This window comes from Salmo salar, chromosome 26 (genome assembly GCF_965601325.2).
Source record: "Salmo salar chromosome 26, fSalSal1, whole genome shotgun sequence".
Taxonomy (NCBI): domain Eukaryota; kingdom Metazoa; phylum Chordata; class Actinopteri; order Salmoniformes; family Salmonidae; genus Salmo; species Salmo salar.
Genome location: NC_138316.1, coordinates 47,145,792 through 47,160,870, shown reverse-complemented (window position 1 = coordinate 47,160,870; position 15,079 = coordinate 47,145,792). Strand labels below are relative to the sequence as shown.

General features: G+C 41.6%; 1 protein-coding gene across 1 annotated transcript in view; it reads right to left on the bottom strand.

The window, feature by feature from the left end:
• Positions 1-15,079, bottom strand: part of LOC106591626 (high affinity cAMP-specific and IBMX-insensitive 3',5'-cyclic phosphodiesterase 8A) — a 238,392-nt gene that overhangs the window by 83,814 nt on the left and 139,499 nt on the right. Inside the window, 2 exon segments of the mRNA XM_082969783.1 lie at positions 5,811-5,886; positions 5,889-6,000. Of these exon segments, the coding sequence (XP_082825909.1) occupies positions 5,811-5,886; positions 5,889-6,000 (188 nt within the window).

Sequence of the window (15,079 nt, the reverse complement as noted above, 5' to 3'; positions counted from 1 at the left end):
AGTAACCAACCTACATAGTAACATACCAACATAGTTACATACCAACATAGTTACATACCAACATAGTAACCAACCAACATAGTAACACACCAGCATAGTTACATACCAGCATAGTAACACACCAGCATAGTTACATACCAGCATAGTAACATACCAGCACAGTAACATACCAGCACAGTAACATACCAGCACAGTAACCAACCAACATAACAACACACCAGCATAGTAACATACCAGCATAGTAACATACCAGCATAGTAACCAACCTACATAGTAACACACCAGCATAGTTACATACCAGCATAGTAACATACCAGCACAGTAACATACCAGCACAGTAACATACCAGCACAGTAACCAACAAACATAGTAACACACCAGCATAGTTACATACCAGCACAGTAACATACCAGCATAGTAACCAAGCAACATAGTAACACACCAGCATAGTTACATACCAGCATAGTAACATACCAGCATAGTAACCAACCAACATAGTAACCAACCAGCATAGTAACACACCAGCATAGTAACACACCAGCATAGTAACACACCAGCATAGTAACATACCAGCATAGTAACATACCAGCATAGTAAGATACCAACATAGTAACACACCAGCATAGTAACATAACAGCATAGTAACATACCAGCATAGTAACATACTAGCACAGTAACATACCAGCATAGTAACACACCAGCATAGTAACCAACCAACATAGTAACATACCAGCATAGTAACATGCCAGCATAGTAACCAACAAACATAGTAACACACCAGCATAGTAACATACCAGCATAGTAACATAGCAGCACAGTAACATACCAGCACAGTAACATACACAACCAGCATAGTAACATACCAACATAGTTACATACCAACATAGTAACATACCAACATAGTAACATACCAGCATAGTAACATACCAGCCTAGTAACCAGCCAACATAGTTACATACCAGCAGAGTAACATACCAGCATAGTAAAATACCAGCATAGTAAAATACCAGCATAGTAACACACCAGCATAGTAACCAACCAACATAGTAACATACCAGCACAGTAACATACCAGCATAGTAACCAACAAACATAGTAACACACCAGCATAGTAACATACCAGCATAGTAACATAGCAGCACAGTAACATACCAACATAGTAACATACCAGCATAGTAACATACCAGCATAGTAACATACCAGCACAGTAACATACCCAACCAGCATAGTAACATACCAACATAGTTACATACCAACATAGTAACATACCAGCATAGTAACATACCCAACCAGCATAGTAACATACCAGCATAGTAAAATACCAGCATAGTAACCAACAAACATAGTAACACACCAGCATAGTAACATACCAGCACAGTAACATACCAGCATAGTAACATACCAGCATAGTAACATACCAGCACAGTAACATACCAGCATAGTAACCAACCAACATAGTAACACACCAGCATAGTTACATACCAGCATAGTAACATACCCAACCAGCAAAGTAACATACCAGCATAGTTACATACCAGCATAGTAACATACCAGCACAGTAACATACCAGCACAGTAACCAACCAACATAGTAACACACCAGCATAGTTACATACCAGCACAGTAACATACCAGCATAGTAACCAACCAACATAGTAACACACCAGCATAGTTACATACCAGCATAGTAACATACCAGCATAGTAACCAACCAACATAGTAACATACCAGCATAGTAACATACCAGCATAGTAACACACCAGCATAGTAACATACCAGCATAGTAACATACCAGCATAGTAACACACCAGCATAGTAACATAACAGCATAGTAACATACCAGCATAGTTACATACCAGCATAGTAACATACCAGCATAGTAACATACCAGCACCGTAACATACCAACATAGTAACATACCAGCATAGTAACATACCAGCATAGTAACATACCAGCACAGTAACATACCCAACCAGCATAGTAACATACCAACATAGTTACATACCAACATAGTAACATACCAGCACAGTAACATACCAGCACAGTAACACACCAGCACAGTAACATACCAGCACAGTAACATACCAGCATAGTAACATACCAGCATAGTAACATACCAGCATAGTAACATACCAGCATAGTAACATACCAGCATAGTAACATACCAGCACAGTAACATACCAGCATAGTAACCAACCAACATAGTAACACACCAGCATAGTTACATACCAGCATAGTAACATACCAGCATAGTATCATACCAGCACAGTAACATACCAGCACAGTAACATACCAACACAGTAACCAACCAACATAGTTACATACCAGCATAGTAACATACCAGCATAGTAACCAACCAACATAGTAACACACCAGCATAGTTACATACCAGCATAGTAACATACCAGCACAGTAACATACCAGCACAGTAACATACCAGCACAGTAACCAACCAACATAGTAACACACCAGCATAGTTACATACCAGCACTGTAACATACCAGCATAGTAACCAACCAACATAGTAACATACCAGCATAGTAACCAACCAACATAGTAACATACCAGCATAGTTACATACCAGCATAGTAACATACCAGCACCGTAACATACCAACATAGTAACATACCAGCATAGTAACATACCAGCATAGTAACATACCAGCACAGTAACATACCCAACCAGCATAGTAACATACCAACATAGTTACATACCAACATAGTAACATACCAACATAGTAACATACCAGCATAGTAACATACCAGCATAGTAACATACCAGCATAGTAACCAACCAACATAGTAACATACCAACATAGTAACATACCAGCACAGTAACATACCAGCACAGTAACATACCAACATAGTAACATACCAACATAGTAGCATACCCAACCAGCATAGTAACATACCAGCATAGCAACATACCAGCATAGTAACATACCAGCACAGTAACATACCAGCATAGTAACACACCAGCACAGTAACATACCAGCACAGTAACATACCAGCACAGTAACATACCAGCATAGTAACATACCAGCATAGTAACATACCAGCATAGTAACACACCAGCATAGTAACATACCAGCATAGTAACATACCAGCATAGTAACATACCAGCACAGTAACATACCAGCATAGTAACCAACCAACATAGTAACACACCAGCATAGTTACATACCAGCATAGTAACATACCAGCATAGTATCATACCAGCACAGTAACATACCAGCACAGTACCATACCAACACAGTAACCAACCAGCATAGTAACACACCAGCATAGTAACATACCAGCATAGTAACATACCAGCACAGTAACATACCAGCATAGTAACCAACCAACATAGTAACACACCAGCATAGTTACATACCAGCATAGTAACATACCAGCATAGTATCATACCAGCACAGTAACATACCAGCACAGTACCATAGCAACACAGTAACCAACCAACATAGTAACACACCAGCATAGTAACATACCAGCATAGTAACATACCAGCACAGTAACATACCAACACAGTAACCAACCAACATAGTAACACACCAGCATAGTAACATACCAGCATAGTAACATACCAGCACAGTAACCAACCAACATAGTAACACACCAGCATAGTTACATACCAGCACTGTAACATACCAGCATAGTAACCAACCAACATAGTAACATACCAGCATAGTAACCAACCAACATAGTAACATAGCAGCATAGTAACATACCAGCATAGTAACACACCAGCATAGTAACATACAAGCATAGTAACCAACCAACATAGTAACATACCAGCATAGTTACATACCAGCATAGTAACCAACAAACATAGTAACACACCAGCATAGTAACATACCAGCATAGTAACATACCAGCATAGTAACATACCAGCACAGTAACATACCAGCATAGTAACATACCAGCACAGTAACATACTAGCATAGTAACATACCAGCATAGTAACATACCAGCATAGTAACACACCAGCATAGTAACATACCAGCATAGTAACATAACAGCATAGTAACATACCAGCATAGTTACATACCAGCATAGTAACATACCAGCATAGTAACATACCAGCACAGTAACATACCAACATAGTAACATACCAGCATAGTAACATACCAGCATAGTAACATACCAGCACAGTAACATAACAGCATAGTAACATACCAGCATAGTAACATACCAGCATAGTAACATACCCAACCAGCATAGTAACATACCAACATAGTAACATACCAGCATAGTAACATATCAGCATAGTAACCAACCAACATAGTAACATACCAACATAGTAACATACCAACATAGTAACATACCCAACCAGCATAGTAACATACCAGCATAGTAACATACCAGCATAGTAACATACCAGCACAGTAACATACCAGCATAGTAAGATACCAACATAGTAAGATCACCTACCAGCATAGTAAGATCACCTACCAGCATAGTAACATACCAACATAGTAAGATCACCTACCAGCATATACCTAACCTACTGATATAACAAGGTAACGTACCAGCATATACCTAACATACTGATATAACAAGGTAATGTACCACCATATACCTAACCTACTGATATAACAAGGTAATGTACCAGGATATACCTAACCTACTGATATAACAAGGTAATGTACCAGCATATACCTAACCTACTGATATAACAAGGTAACGTACCAGCATATACCTAACATACTGATATAACAAGGTAATGTACCACCATATACCTAACCTACTGATATAACAAGGTAACGTACCAGCATATACCTAACATACTGATATAACAAGGTAATGTACCACCATATACCTAACCTACTGATATAACAAGGTAACGTACCAGCGTATACCTAACCTACTGATATAACAAGGTAATGTACCACTATATACCTAACCTACTGATATAACAAGGTAATGTACCACCATATACCTAACCTACTGATTTAACAAGGTAATGTACCAGCATATACCTAACATACTGATATAACAAGGTAATGTACCACCATATACCTAACCTACTGATATAACAAGGTAACGTACCAGCATATACCTAACCTACTGATATAACAAGGTAATGTACCAGGATATACCTAACCTACTGATATAACAAGGTAACGTACCAGGATATACCTAACCTATCTGATATAACAAGGTAATGTACCACCATATACCTAACCTATCTGATATAACAAGGTAACGTACCACCATATACCTAACCTACTGATATAACAAGGTAATGTACCAGCATATACCTAACCTACTGATATAACAAGGTAATGTACCAGGATATACCTAACCTATCTGATATAACAAGGTAATGTACCAGGATATACCTAACCTACTGATATAACAAAGGTAATGTACCAGCATATACCTAACCTACTGATATAACAAGGTAATGTACCACCATATACCTAACCTACTGATATAACAAGGTAATGTACCAGCATATACCTAACCTACTGATATAACAAGGTAATGTACCAGGATATACCTAACCTACTGATATAACAAGGTAATGTACCAGGATATACCTAACCTACTGATATAACAAGGTAATGTACCAGCATATACCTAACCTACTGATATAACAAGGTAATGTACCACCATATACCTAACCTACTGATATAACAAGGTAATGTACCAGCATATACCTAACCTACTGATATAACAAGGTAATGTACCAGGATATACCTAACCTACTGATATAACAAGGTAATGTACCAGGATATACCTAACCTACTGATATAACAAGGTAATGTACCAGGATATACCTAACCTACTGATATAACAAGGTAACGTACCGGCATAGTGATTCAGCGTCGAAGTATCTGGAATGTCTGTGGTCGATGATGACGAGGTCGTGGTGCTTTTCCTGGAACACTCCAGCGCCGCCTCTGGCGTCCTCGCCACGTTACACCTGAAGTTGGCCTTCTCACACGCCCAGCAGAACCCATTATTCTGGCTGTCCTCTTTGGCAAATACTAACAGTACCTGTAATGGGAGAGGTTAGAGGTTAAAAGGTCAAATACTAACAGTACCTGTAAGGGGAGAGGTTAGGGGTCAAATACTAACAGTACCTGTAAGGGGAGAGGTTAGAGGTTAAAGGTCAAATACTAACAGTACCTGTAAGGGGAGAGGTTAGGGGTTAAAGGTAAAATACTAACAGTTCGTGGACCAGTTGGCAGGATACACAATCAATGTACAGAATGGGAAGTTTGTTCAGCAGTCTCACGGTTTGCATCACAACTGCAAAATTGAGTTAAAGGTACAAAGACGTCTCTCTGTTCACTTAAAGTCCAGGAGGCCAGGAGCTAGAAGCCGAGAGGCCAGGAGCTAGGAGGCCAGGAGCTAGAAGTCAAGAGCCCAGGAGCTAGGAGGCCAGGAGCTAGAAGTCAAGAGATCAGGAAATAGGAGGCCAGGAGCTAGAAGTCAAGAGCCCAGGAGCTAGGAGGTCGGGAGCTAGGAGGCCAGGAGCTAGGAGGCCGGGAGCTAGTAGGCCGGGAGCTAGAAGTCAAGAGGCCAGGAGCTAGGAGGCCAGGAGCTAGAAGTCAAGAGGCCAGGAGCTAGGAGGCCAGGAGATAGAAGTCAAGAGGCCAGGAGCTAGGAGGCCGGGAGCTAGGAGGTCGGGAGCTAGGAGGCCAGGAGCTAGGAGGCCAGGAGCTAGGAGGCCGGGAGCTAGTAGGCCGAGAGCTAGAAGGCCGGGAGCTAGGAGGTCGGGAGCTAGGAGGTCGGGAGCTAGGATGCCGGGAGGTAGGAGGCCGGGAGGTAGGAGGTCGGGAGCTAGGTCAGGAGCTAGGACCAGGAGGCCATGAGCTAGGAGAACAGGAGGCCAGGAGCTAGGAGGCCAGGAGCTAGGAAGTTGGGAGCTAGGAGGCCGGGAGCTAGGAGGTCGGGAGCTAGGAGATCGGGAGCAAGAAGGCCGGGAGCAAGGAGGCCGGGAGCAAGGAGGCCGGGAGCTAGGAGGTCGGGAGCTAGGAGGTCGGGAGCTAGGAGGTCGGGAGCTAGGAGGCCGGGAGCAAGGAGGCCGGGAGCTAGGAGGTCGGGAGCTAGGAGGCCAGGAGCTAGGAGGCCGGGAGCTAGTAGGCCGAGAGCTAGAAGGCCGGGAGCTAGGAGGTCGGGAGCTAGGAGGTCGGGAGCTAGGATGCCGGGAGGTAGGAGGCCGGGAGGTAGGAGGCCGGGAGGTAGGAGGTCGGGAGCTAGGTCAGGAGCTAGGACCAGGAGGCCATGAGCTAGGAGAACAGGAGGCCAGGAGCTAGGAGGCCAGGAGCTAGGAAGTTGGGAGCTAGGAGGCCGGGAGCTAGGAGGTCGGGAGCTAGGAGATCGGGAGCAAGAAGGCCGGGAGCAAGGAGGCCGGGAGCAAGGAGGCCGGGAGCTAGGAGGTCGGGAGCTAGGAGGTCGGGAGCTAGGAGGTCGGGAGCTAGGAGGCCGGGAGCAAGGAGGCCGGGAGCTAGGAGATCGGGAGGTAGGAGGCCAGGAGCTAGGAGGCCGGGAGCTAGGAGGCCGGGAGCTAGGAGGCCGGGAGCTAGGAGGCCGGGAGGTAGGAGGCCGGGAGGTAGGAGGCCAGGAGCTAGGAGGCCGGGAGCTAGGAGGCCGGGAGGTAGGAGGCCAGGAGCTAGGAGGCCAGGAGCTAGGAGGCCAGGAGCTAGGAGGCCGGGAGCTAGGACCAGGAGGCCAGGAGCTAGGAGGTCGGGAGCTAGGAGGCCAGGAGCTAGGAGGCCGGGAGCAAGGAGACCGGGAGCTAGGAGGTCGGGAGCTAGGAGGCCGGGAGCTAGGAGGTCGGGAGCTAGGTGTTCAGGAGCTAGGAGGTCAAATATTTATCAAACACCTATTTTTCAGTGGCAATTGATGAGCCTATAACAGATTAAATAGTCCCAGAATTTGTTTCTTTTTCATTTCAGTTCACTAAAACAAGACTAAATTATCTTTGTGACTAAAATTTGACGACTAAGTGAACTGGATAACAGTTTTTGAAAAGATTGAAAGCTTTTTAGTAATAAGCACAATTAATATTAGCAGGACAGATGCACAGTGCAGTTGTAGTTGAGCAGTGGGAAGGATGCACCAAACCCAGCACACAGCCTAATGCAGCTGGTGAGCTGCAGGGGAGAAAGAGATGTGGGCAGACAGGCAGATTGGCTCCGCCTCCGATTACACCCATCTCGCAGGCCACTTTCTTAGTTCACTTTAGCTAATAACTAGTCATCACCAGCCTTCTAGTTAGCTACCCTTTGTCTGGAGCTGCTTTAGGAAATGAAAAACAGTAGCAGCATTGAGTTTAATAGTAAAACAACAGTCTAGCTATGTTTTTATCTCCCTTGAATAGGTTATAGAAAAGTAGGCTGTCTGACATTATAGTCTAGCCCTCCCAGTTCTCCCACTGCATTTCATATACAGGATCCTTAGCCAATGTAGCCAAGTCTCCTTTTCCTGAGAGAAAACGTTTTTTTCTTTCTATAGTTCATTTCTTTAGTCTAAACCTTGTTCAGTCATGTTACCTCATTAACTAGCTATAGCTAACAACCTGGGGCGTGTTCAGTTGGACGCAACGTTTAGATAGAAATATGCTATGGAGAACAAACATGCCGATCTGACATGGTGAATAAGGAAAAACAACGGCTCTATTCACGGAATTTCTATCTACAATGTCGAGAAAGTTTTACAATTGGCCCTGGTAACATTACCAGTACCCTGCTGAACGTAGCCTTGGTAACATTACCAGTACCCTGCTGAATGTAGCCTTAGTAACATTACCAGTACCCTGCTGAATGTAGCCTTGGTAACATTACCAGTACCCTGCTGAACGTAGCCTTGGTAACATTACCAGTACCCTGCTGAATGTAGCCTTGGTAACATTACCAGTACCCTGCTGAACGTAGCCTTGGTAACATTACCAGTACCCTGCTGAACGTAGCCTTGGTAACATTACCAGTACCCTGCTGAACGTAGCCTTGGTAACATTACCAGTACCCTGCTGAACGTAGCCTTGGTAACATTACCAGTACCCTGCTGAACGTAGCCTTGGTAACATTACCAGTACTCTGCTGAACGTAGCCTTGGTAACATTACCAGTACCCTGCTGAACGTAGCCTTGGTAACATTACCAGTACCCTGCTGAACGTAGCCTTGGTAACATTACCAATAGCCTACTGAACATAGCCATGGTAACACTATATCTGACTGGGTAAATAACTCCTCTATATCTGACTGGGTAAATAACTCCTCTATATCTGACTGGGTTAAAAACTCCTCTAAATCTGACTGGGTAAATAACTCCTCTATATCTGACTGGGTAAATAACTCCTCTATATCTGACTGGGTAAATAACTCCTCTATATCAGACTGGGTAAATAACTCCTCTATATCTGACTGGGTAAATAACTCCTCTATATCTGACTGGGTAAATAACTCCTCTTGCCACTACACTATATCTGACTGGGTAAATAACTCCTCTACATCTGACTGGGTAAATAACTCCTCTATATCTGACTGGGTAAATAACTCCTCTTGCCACTACACTATATCTGACTGGGTAAATAACTCCTCTATATCTGACTGGGTAAATAACTCCTCGTCACTACACTATATCTGACTGGGTAAATAACTCCTCTATATCTGACTGGGTAAATAACTCCTCTACATCTGACTGGGTAAATAACTCCTCTATATCTGACTGGGTAAATAACTCCTCTATATCTGACTGGGTAAATAACTCCTCTATATCTGACTGGGTAAATAACTCCTCTATATCTGACTGGGTAAATAACTCCTCTTGCCACTACACTATATCTGACTGGGTAAATAACTCCTCTATATCTGACTGGGTAAATAACTCCTCGTCACTACACTATATCTGACTGAGTAAATAACTCCTCTATATCTGACTGGGTAAATAACTCCTCTTACCACTACACTATATCTGACTGGGTAAATAACTCCTCTACATCTGACTGGGTAAATAACTCCTCTACATCTGACTGGGTTAATAACTCCTCTATATCTGACTGGGTAAATAACTCCTCTATATCTGACTGGGTAAATAACTCCTCTATATCTGACTGGGTAAATAACTCCTCTATATCTGACTGGGTAAATAACTCCTCTATATCAGACTGGGTAAATAACTCCTCTATATCTGACTGGGTAAATAACTCCTCTATATCTGACTGTGTAAATAACTCCTCTACATCTGACTGTGTAAATAACTCCTCTACATCTGACTGTGTAAATAACTCCTCTATATCTGACTGGGTAAATAACTCCTCTATATCTGACTGGGTAAATAACTCCTCTTGCCACTACACTATATCTGACTGGGTAAATAACTCCTCTACGTCTGACTGGGTAAATAACTCCTCTATATCTGACTGGGTAAATAACTCCTCTATATCTGACTGGGTAAATAACTCCTCTATATCTGACTGGGTAAATAACTCCTCTATATCTGACTGGGTAAATAACTCCTCTATATCTGACTGGGTAAATAACTCCTCTTGCCACTACACTATATCTGACTGGGTAAATAACTCCTCTATATCTGACTGGGTAAATAACTCCTCGTCACTACACTATATCTGACTGGGTAAATAACTCCTCTATATCTGACTGGGTAAATAACTCCTCTACATCTGACTGGGTAAATAACTCCTCTATATCTGACTGGGTAAATAACTCCTCTATATCTGACTGGGTAAATAACTCCTCTATATCTGACTGGGTAAATAACTCCTCTTGCCACTACACTATATCTGACTGGGTAAATAACTCCTCTACATCTGACTGAGTAAATAAACTCCTCTATATCTGACTGGGTAAATAACTCCTCTATATCTGACTGGGTTAATACCTCCTCTATATCTGACTGGGTAAATAACTCCTCTATATCTGACTGGGTAAATAACTCCTCTATATCTGACTGGGTAAATAACTCCTCTATATCTGACTGTGTAAATAACTCCTCTATATCTGACTGGGTAAATAACTCCTCTATATCAGACTGGGTAAATAACTCCTCTATATCTGACTGGGTAAATAACTCCTCTATATCTGACTGGGTAAATAACTCCTCTATATCTGACTGGGTAAATAACTCCTCTATATCTGACTGGGTAAATAACTCCTCTTGCCACTACACTATATCTGACTGGGTAAATAACTCCTCTACATCTGACTGGGTAAATAACTCCTCTATATCTGACTGGGTAAATAACTCCTCTATATCTGACTGGGTAAATAACTCCTCGTCACTACACTATATCTGACTGGGTAAATAACTCCTCTATATCTGACTGGGTAAATAACTCCTCGTCACTACACTATATCTGACTGGGTAAATAACTCCTCTATATCTGACTGGGTAAATAACTCCTCTACATCTGACTGGGTAAATAACTCCTCTATATCTGACTGGGTAAATAACTCCTCTATATCTGACTGGGTAAATAACTCCTCTATATCTGACTGGGTAAATAACTCCTCTATATCTGACTGGGTAAATAACTCCTCTACATCTGACTGGGTAAATAACTCCTCTATATCTAACTGGGTAAATAACTCCTCTATATCTGACTGGGTAAATAACTCCTCTTGCCACTACACTATATCTGACTGGGTAAATAACTCCTCTATATCTGACTGGGTAAATAACTCCTCGTCACTACACTATATCTGACTGGGTAAATAACTCCTCTACATCTGACTGGGTAAATAACTCCTCTATATCTGACTGGGTAAATAACTCCTCTATATCTGACTGGGTAAATAACTCCTCTTGCCACTACACTATATCTGACTGGGTAAATAACTCCTCTACATCTGACTGGGTAAATAACTCCTCTATATCTGACTGGGTAAATAACTCCTCTATATCTGACTGGGTTAAAAACTCCTCTAAATCTGACTGGGTAAATAACTCCTCTATATCTGACTGGGTAAATAACTCCTCTATATCTGACTGGGTAAATAACTCCTCTATATCAGACTGGGTAAATAACTCCTCTATATCTGACTGGGTAAATAACTCCTCTATATCTGACTGGGTAAATAACTCCTCTTGCCACTACACTATATCTGACTGGGTAAATAACTCCTCTACATCTGACTGGGTAAATAACTCCTCTATATCTGACTGGGTAAATAACTCCTCTTGCCACTACACTATATCTGACTGGGTAAATAACTCCTCTATATCTGACTGGGTAAATAACTCCTCGTCACTACACCATATCTGACTGGGTAAATAACTCCTCTATATCTGACTGGGTAAATAACTCCTCTACATCTGACTGGGTAAATAACTCCTCTATATCTGACTGGGTAAATAACTCCTCTATATCTGACTGGGTAAATAACTCCTCTATATCTGACTGGGTAAATAACTCCTCTATATCTGACTGGGTAAATAACTCCTCTATATCTGACTGGGTAAATAACTCCTCTTGCCACTACACTATATCTGACTGGGTAAATAACTCCTCTATATCTGACTGGGTAAATAACTCCTCGTCACTACACTATATCTGACTGAGTAAATAACTCCTCTATATCTGACTGGGTAAATAACTCCTCTTACCACTACACTATATCTGACTGGGTAAATAACTCCTCTACATCTGACTGGGTAAATAACTCCTCTACATCTGACTGGGTTAATAACTCCTCTATATCTGACTGGGTAAATAACTCCTCTATATCTGACTGGGTAAATAACTCCTCTATATCTGACTGGGTAAATAACTCCTCTATATCTGACTGGGTAAATAACTCCTCTATATCAGACTGGGTAAATAACTCCTCTATATCTGACTGGGTAAATAACTCCTCTATATCTGACTGTGTAAATAACTCCTCTACATCTGACTGTGTAAATAACTCCTCTACATCTGACTGTGTAAATAACTCCTCTATATCTGACTGGGTAAATAACTCCTCTATATCTGACTGGGTAAATAACTCCTCTTGCCACTACACTATATCTGACTGGGTAAATAACTCCTCTACATCTGACTGGGTAAATAACTCCTCTATATCTGACTGGGTAAATAACTCCTCTATATCTGACTGGGTAAATAACTCCTCTATATCTGACTGGGTAAATAACTCCTCTATATCTGACTGGGTAAATAACTCCTCTTGCCACTACACTATATCTGACTGGGTAAATAACTCCTCTATATCTGACTGGGTAAATAACTCCTCGTCACTACACTATATCTGACTGGGTAAATAACTCCTCTATATCTGACTGGGTAAATAACTCCTCTACATCTGACTGGGTAAATAACTCCTCTATATCTGACTGGGTAAATAACTCCTCTATATCTGACTGGGTAAATAACTCCTCTATATCTGACTGGGTAAATAACTCCTCTTGCCACTACACTATATCTGACTGGGTAAATAACTCCTCTACATCTGACTGAGTAAATAAACTCCTCTATATCTGACTGGGTAAATAACTCCTCTATATCTGACTGGGTTAATACCTCCTCTATATCTGACTGGGTAAATAACTCCTCTATATCTGACTGGGTAAATAACTCCTCTATATCTGACTGGGTAAATAACTCCTCTATATCTGACTGTGTAAATAACTCCTCTATATCTGACTGGGTAAATAACTCCTCTATATCAGACTGGGTAAATAACTCCTCTATATCTGACTGGGTAAATAACTCCTCTATATCTGACTGGGTAAATAACTCCTCTATATCTGACTGGGTAAATAACTCCTCTATATCTGACTGGGTAAATAACTCCTCTTGCCACTACACTATATCTGACTGGGTAAATACCTCCTCTACATCTGACTGGGTAAATAACTCCTCTATATCTGACTGGGTAAATAACTCCTCTATATCTGACTGGGTAAATAACTCCTCGTCACTACACTATATCTGACTGGGTAAATAACTCCTCTATATCTGACTGGGTAAATAACTCCTCGTCACTACACTATATCTGACTGGGTAAATAACTCCTCTATATCTGACTGGGTAAATAACTCCTCTACATCTGACTGGGTAAATAACTCCTCTATATCTGACTGGGTAAATAACTCCTCTATATCTGACTGGGTAAATAACTCCTCTATATCTGACTGGGTAAATAACTCCTCTATATCTGACTGGGTAAATAACTCCTCTACATCTGACTGGGTAAATAACTCCTCTATATCTAACTGGGTAAATAACTCCTCTATATCTGACTGGGTAAATAACTCCTCTTGCCACTACACTATATCTGACTGGGTAAATAACTCCTCTATATCTGACTGGGTAAATAACTCCTCGTCACTACACTATATCTGACTGGGTAAATAACTCCTCTACATCTGACTGGGTAAATAACTCCTCTATATCTGACTGGGTAAATAACTCCTCTATATCTGACTGGGTAAATAACTCCTCTTGCCACTACACTATATCTGACTGGGTAAATAACTCCTCTACATCTGACTGGGTAAATAACTCCTCTATATCTGACTGGGTAAATAACTCCTCTATATCTGACTGGGTTAAAAACTCCTCTAAATCTGACTGGGTAAATAACTCCTCTATATCTGACTGGGTAAATAACTCCTCTATATCTGACTGGGTAAATAACTCCTCTATATCAGACTGGGTAAATAACTCCTCTATATCTGACTGGGTAAATAACTCCTCTATATCTGACTGGGTAAATAACTCCTCTTGCCACTACACTATATCTGACTGGGTAAATAACTCCTCTACATCTGACTGGGTAAATAACTCCTCTATATCTGACTGGGTAAATAACTCCTCTTGCCACTACACTATATCTGACTGGGTAAATAACTCCTCGTCACTACACTATATCTGACTGAGTAAATAACTCCTCTATATCTGACTGGGTAAATAACTCCTCTTACCACTACACTATATCTGACTGGGTAAATAACTCCTCTACATCTGACTGGGTAAATAACTCCTCTACATCTGACTGGGTTAATAACTCCTCTATATCTGACTGGGTAAATAACTCCTCTATATCTGACTGGGTAAATAACTCCTCTATATCTGACTGGGTAAATAACTCCTCTATATCTGACTGG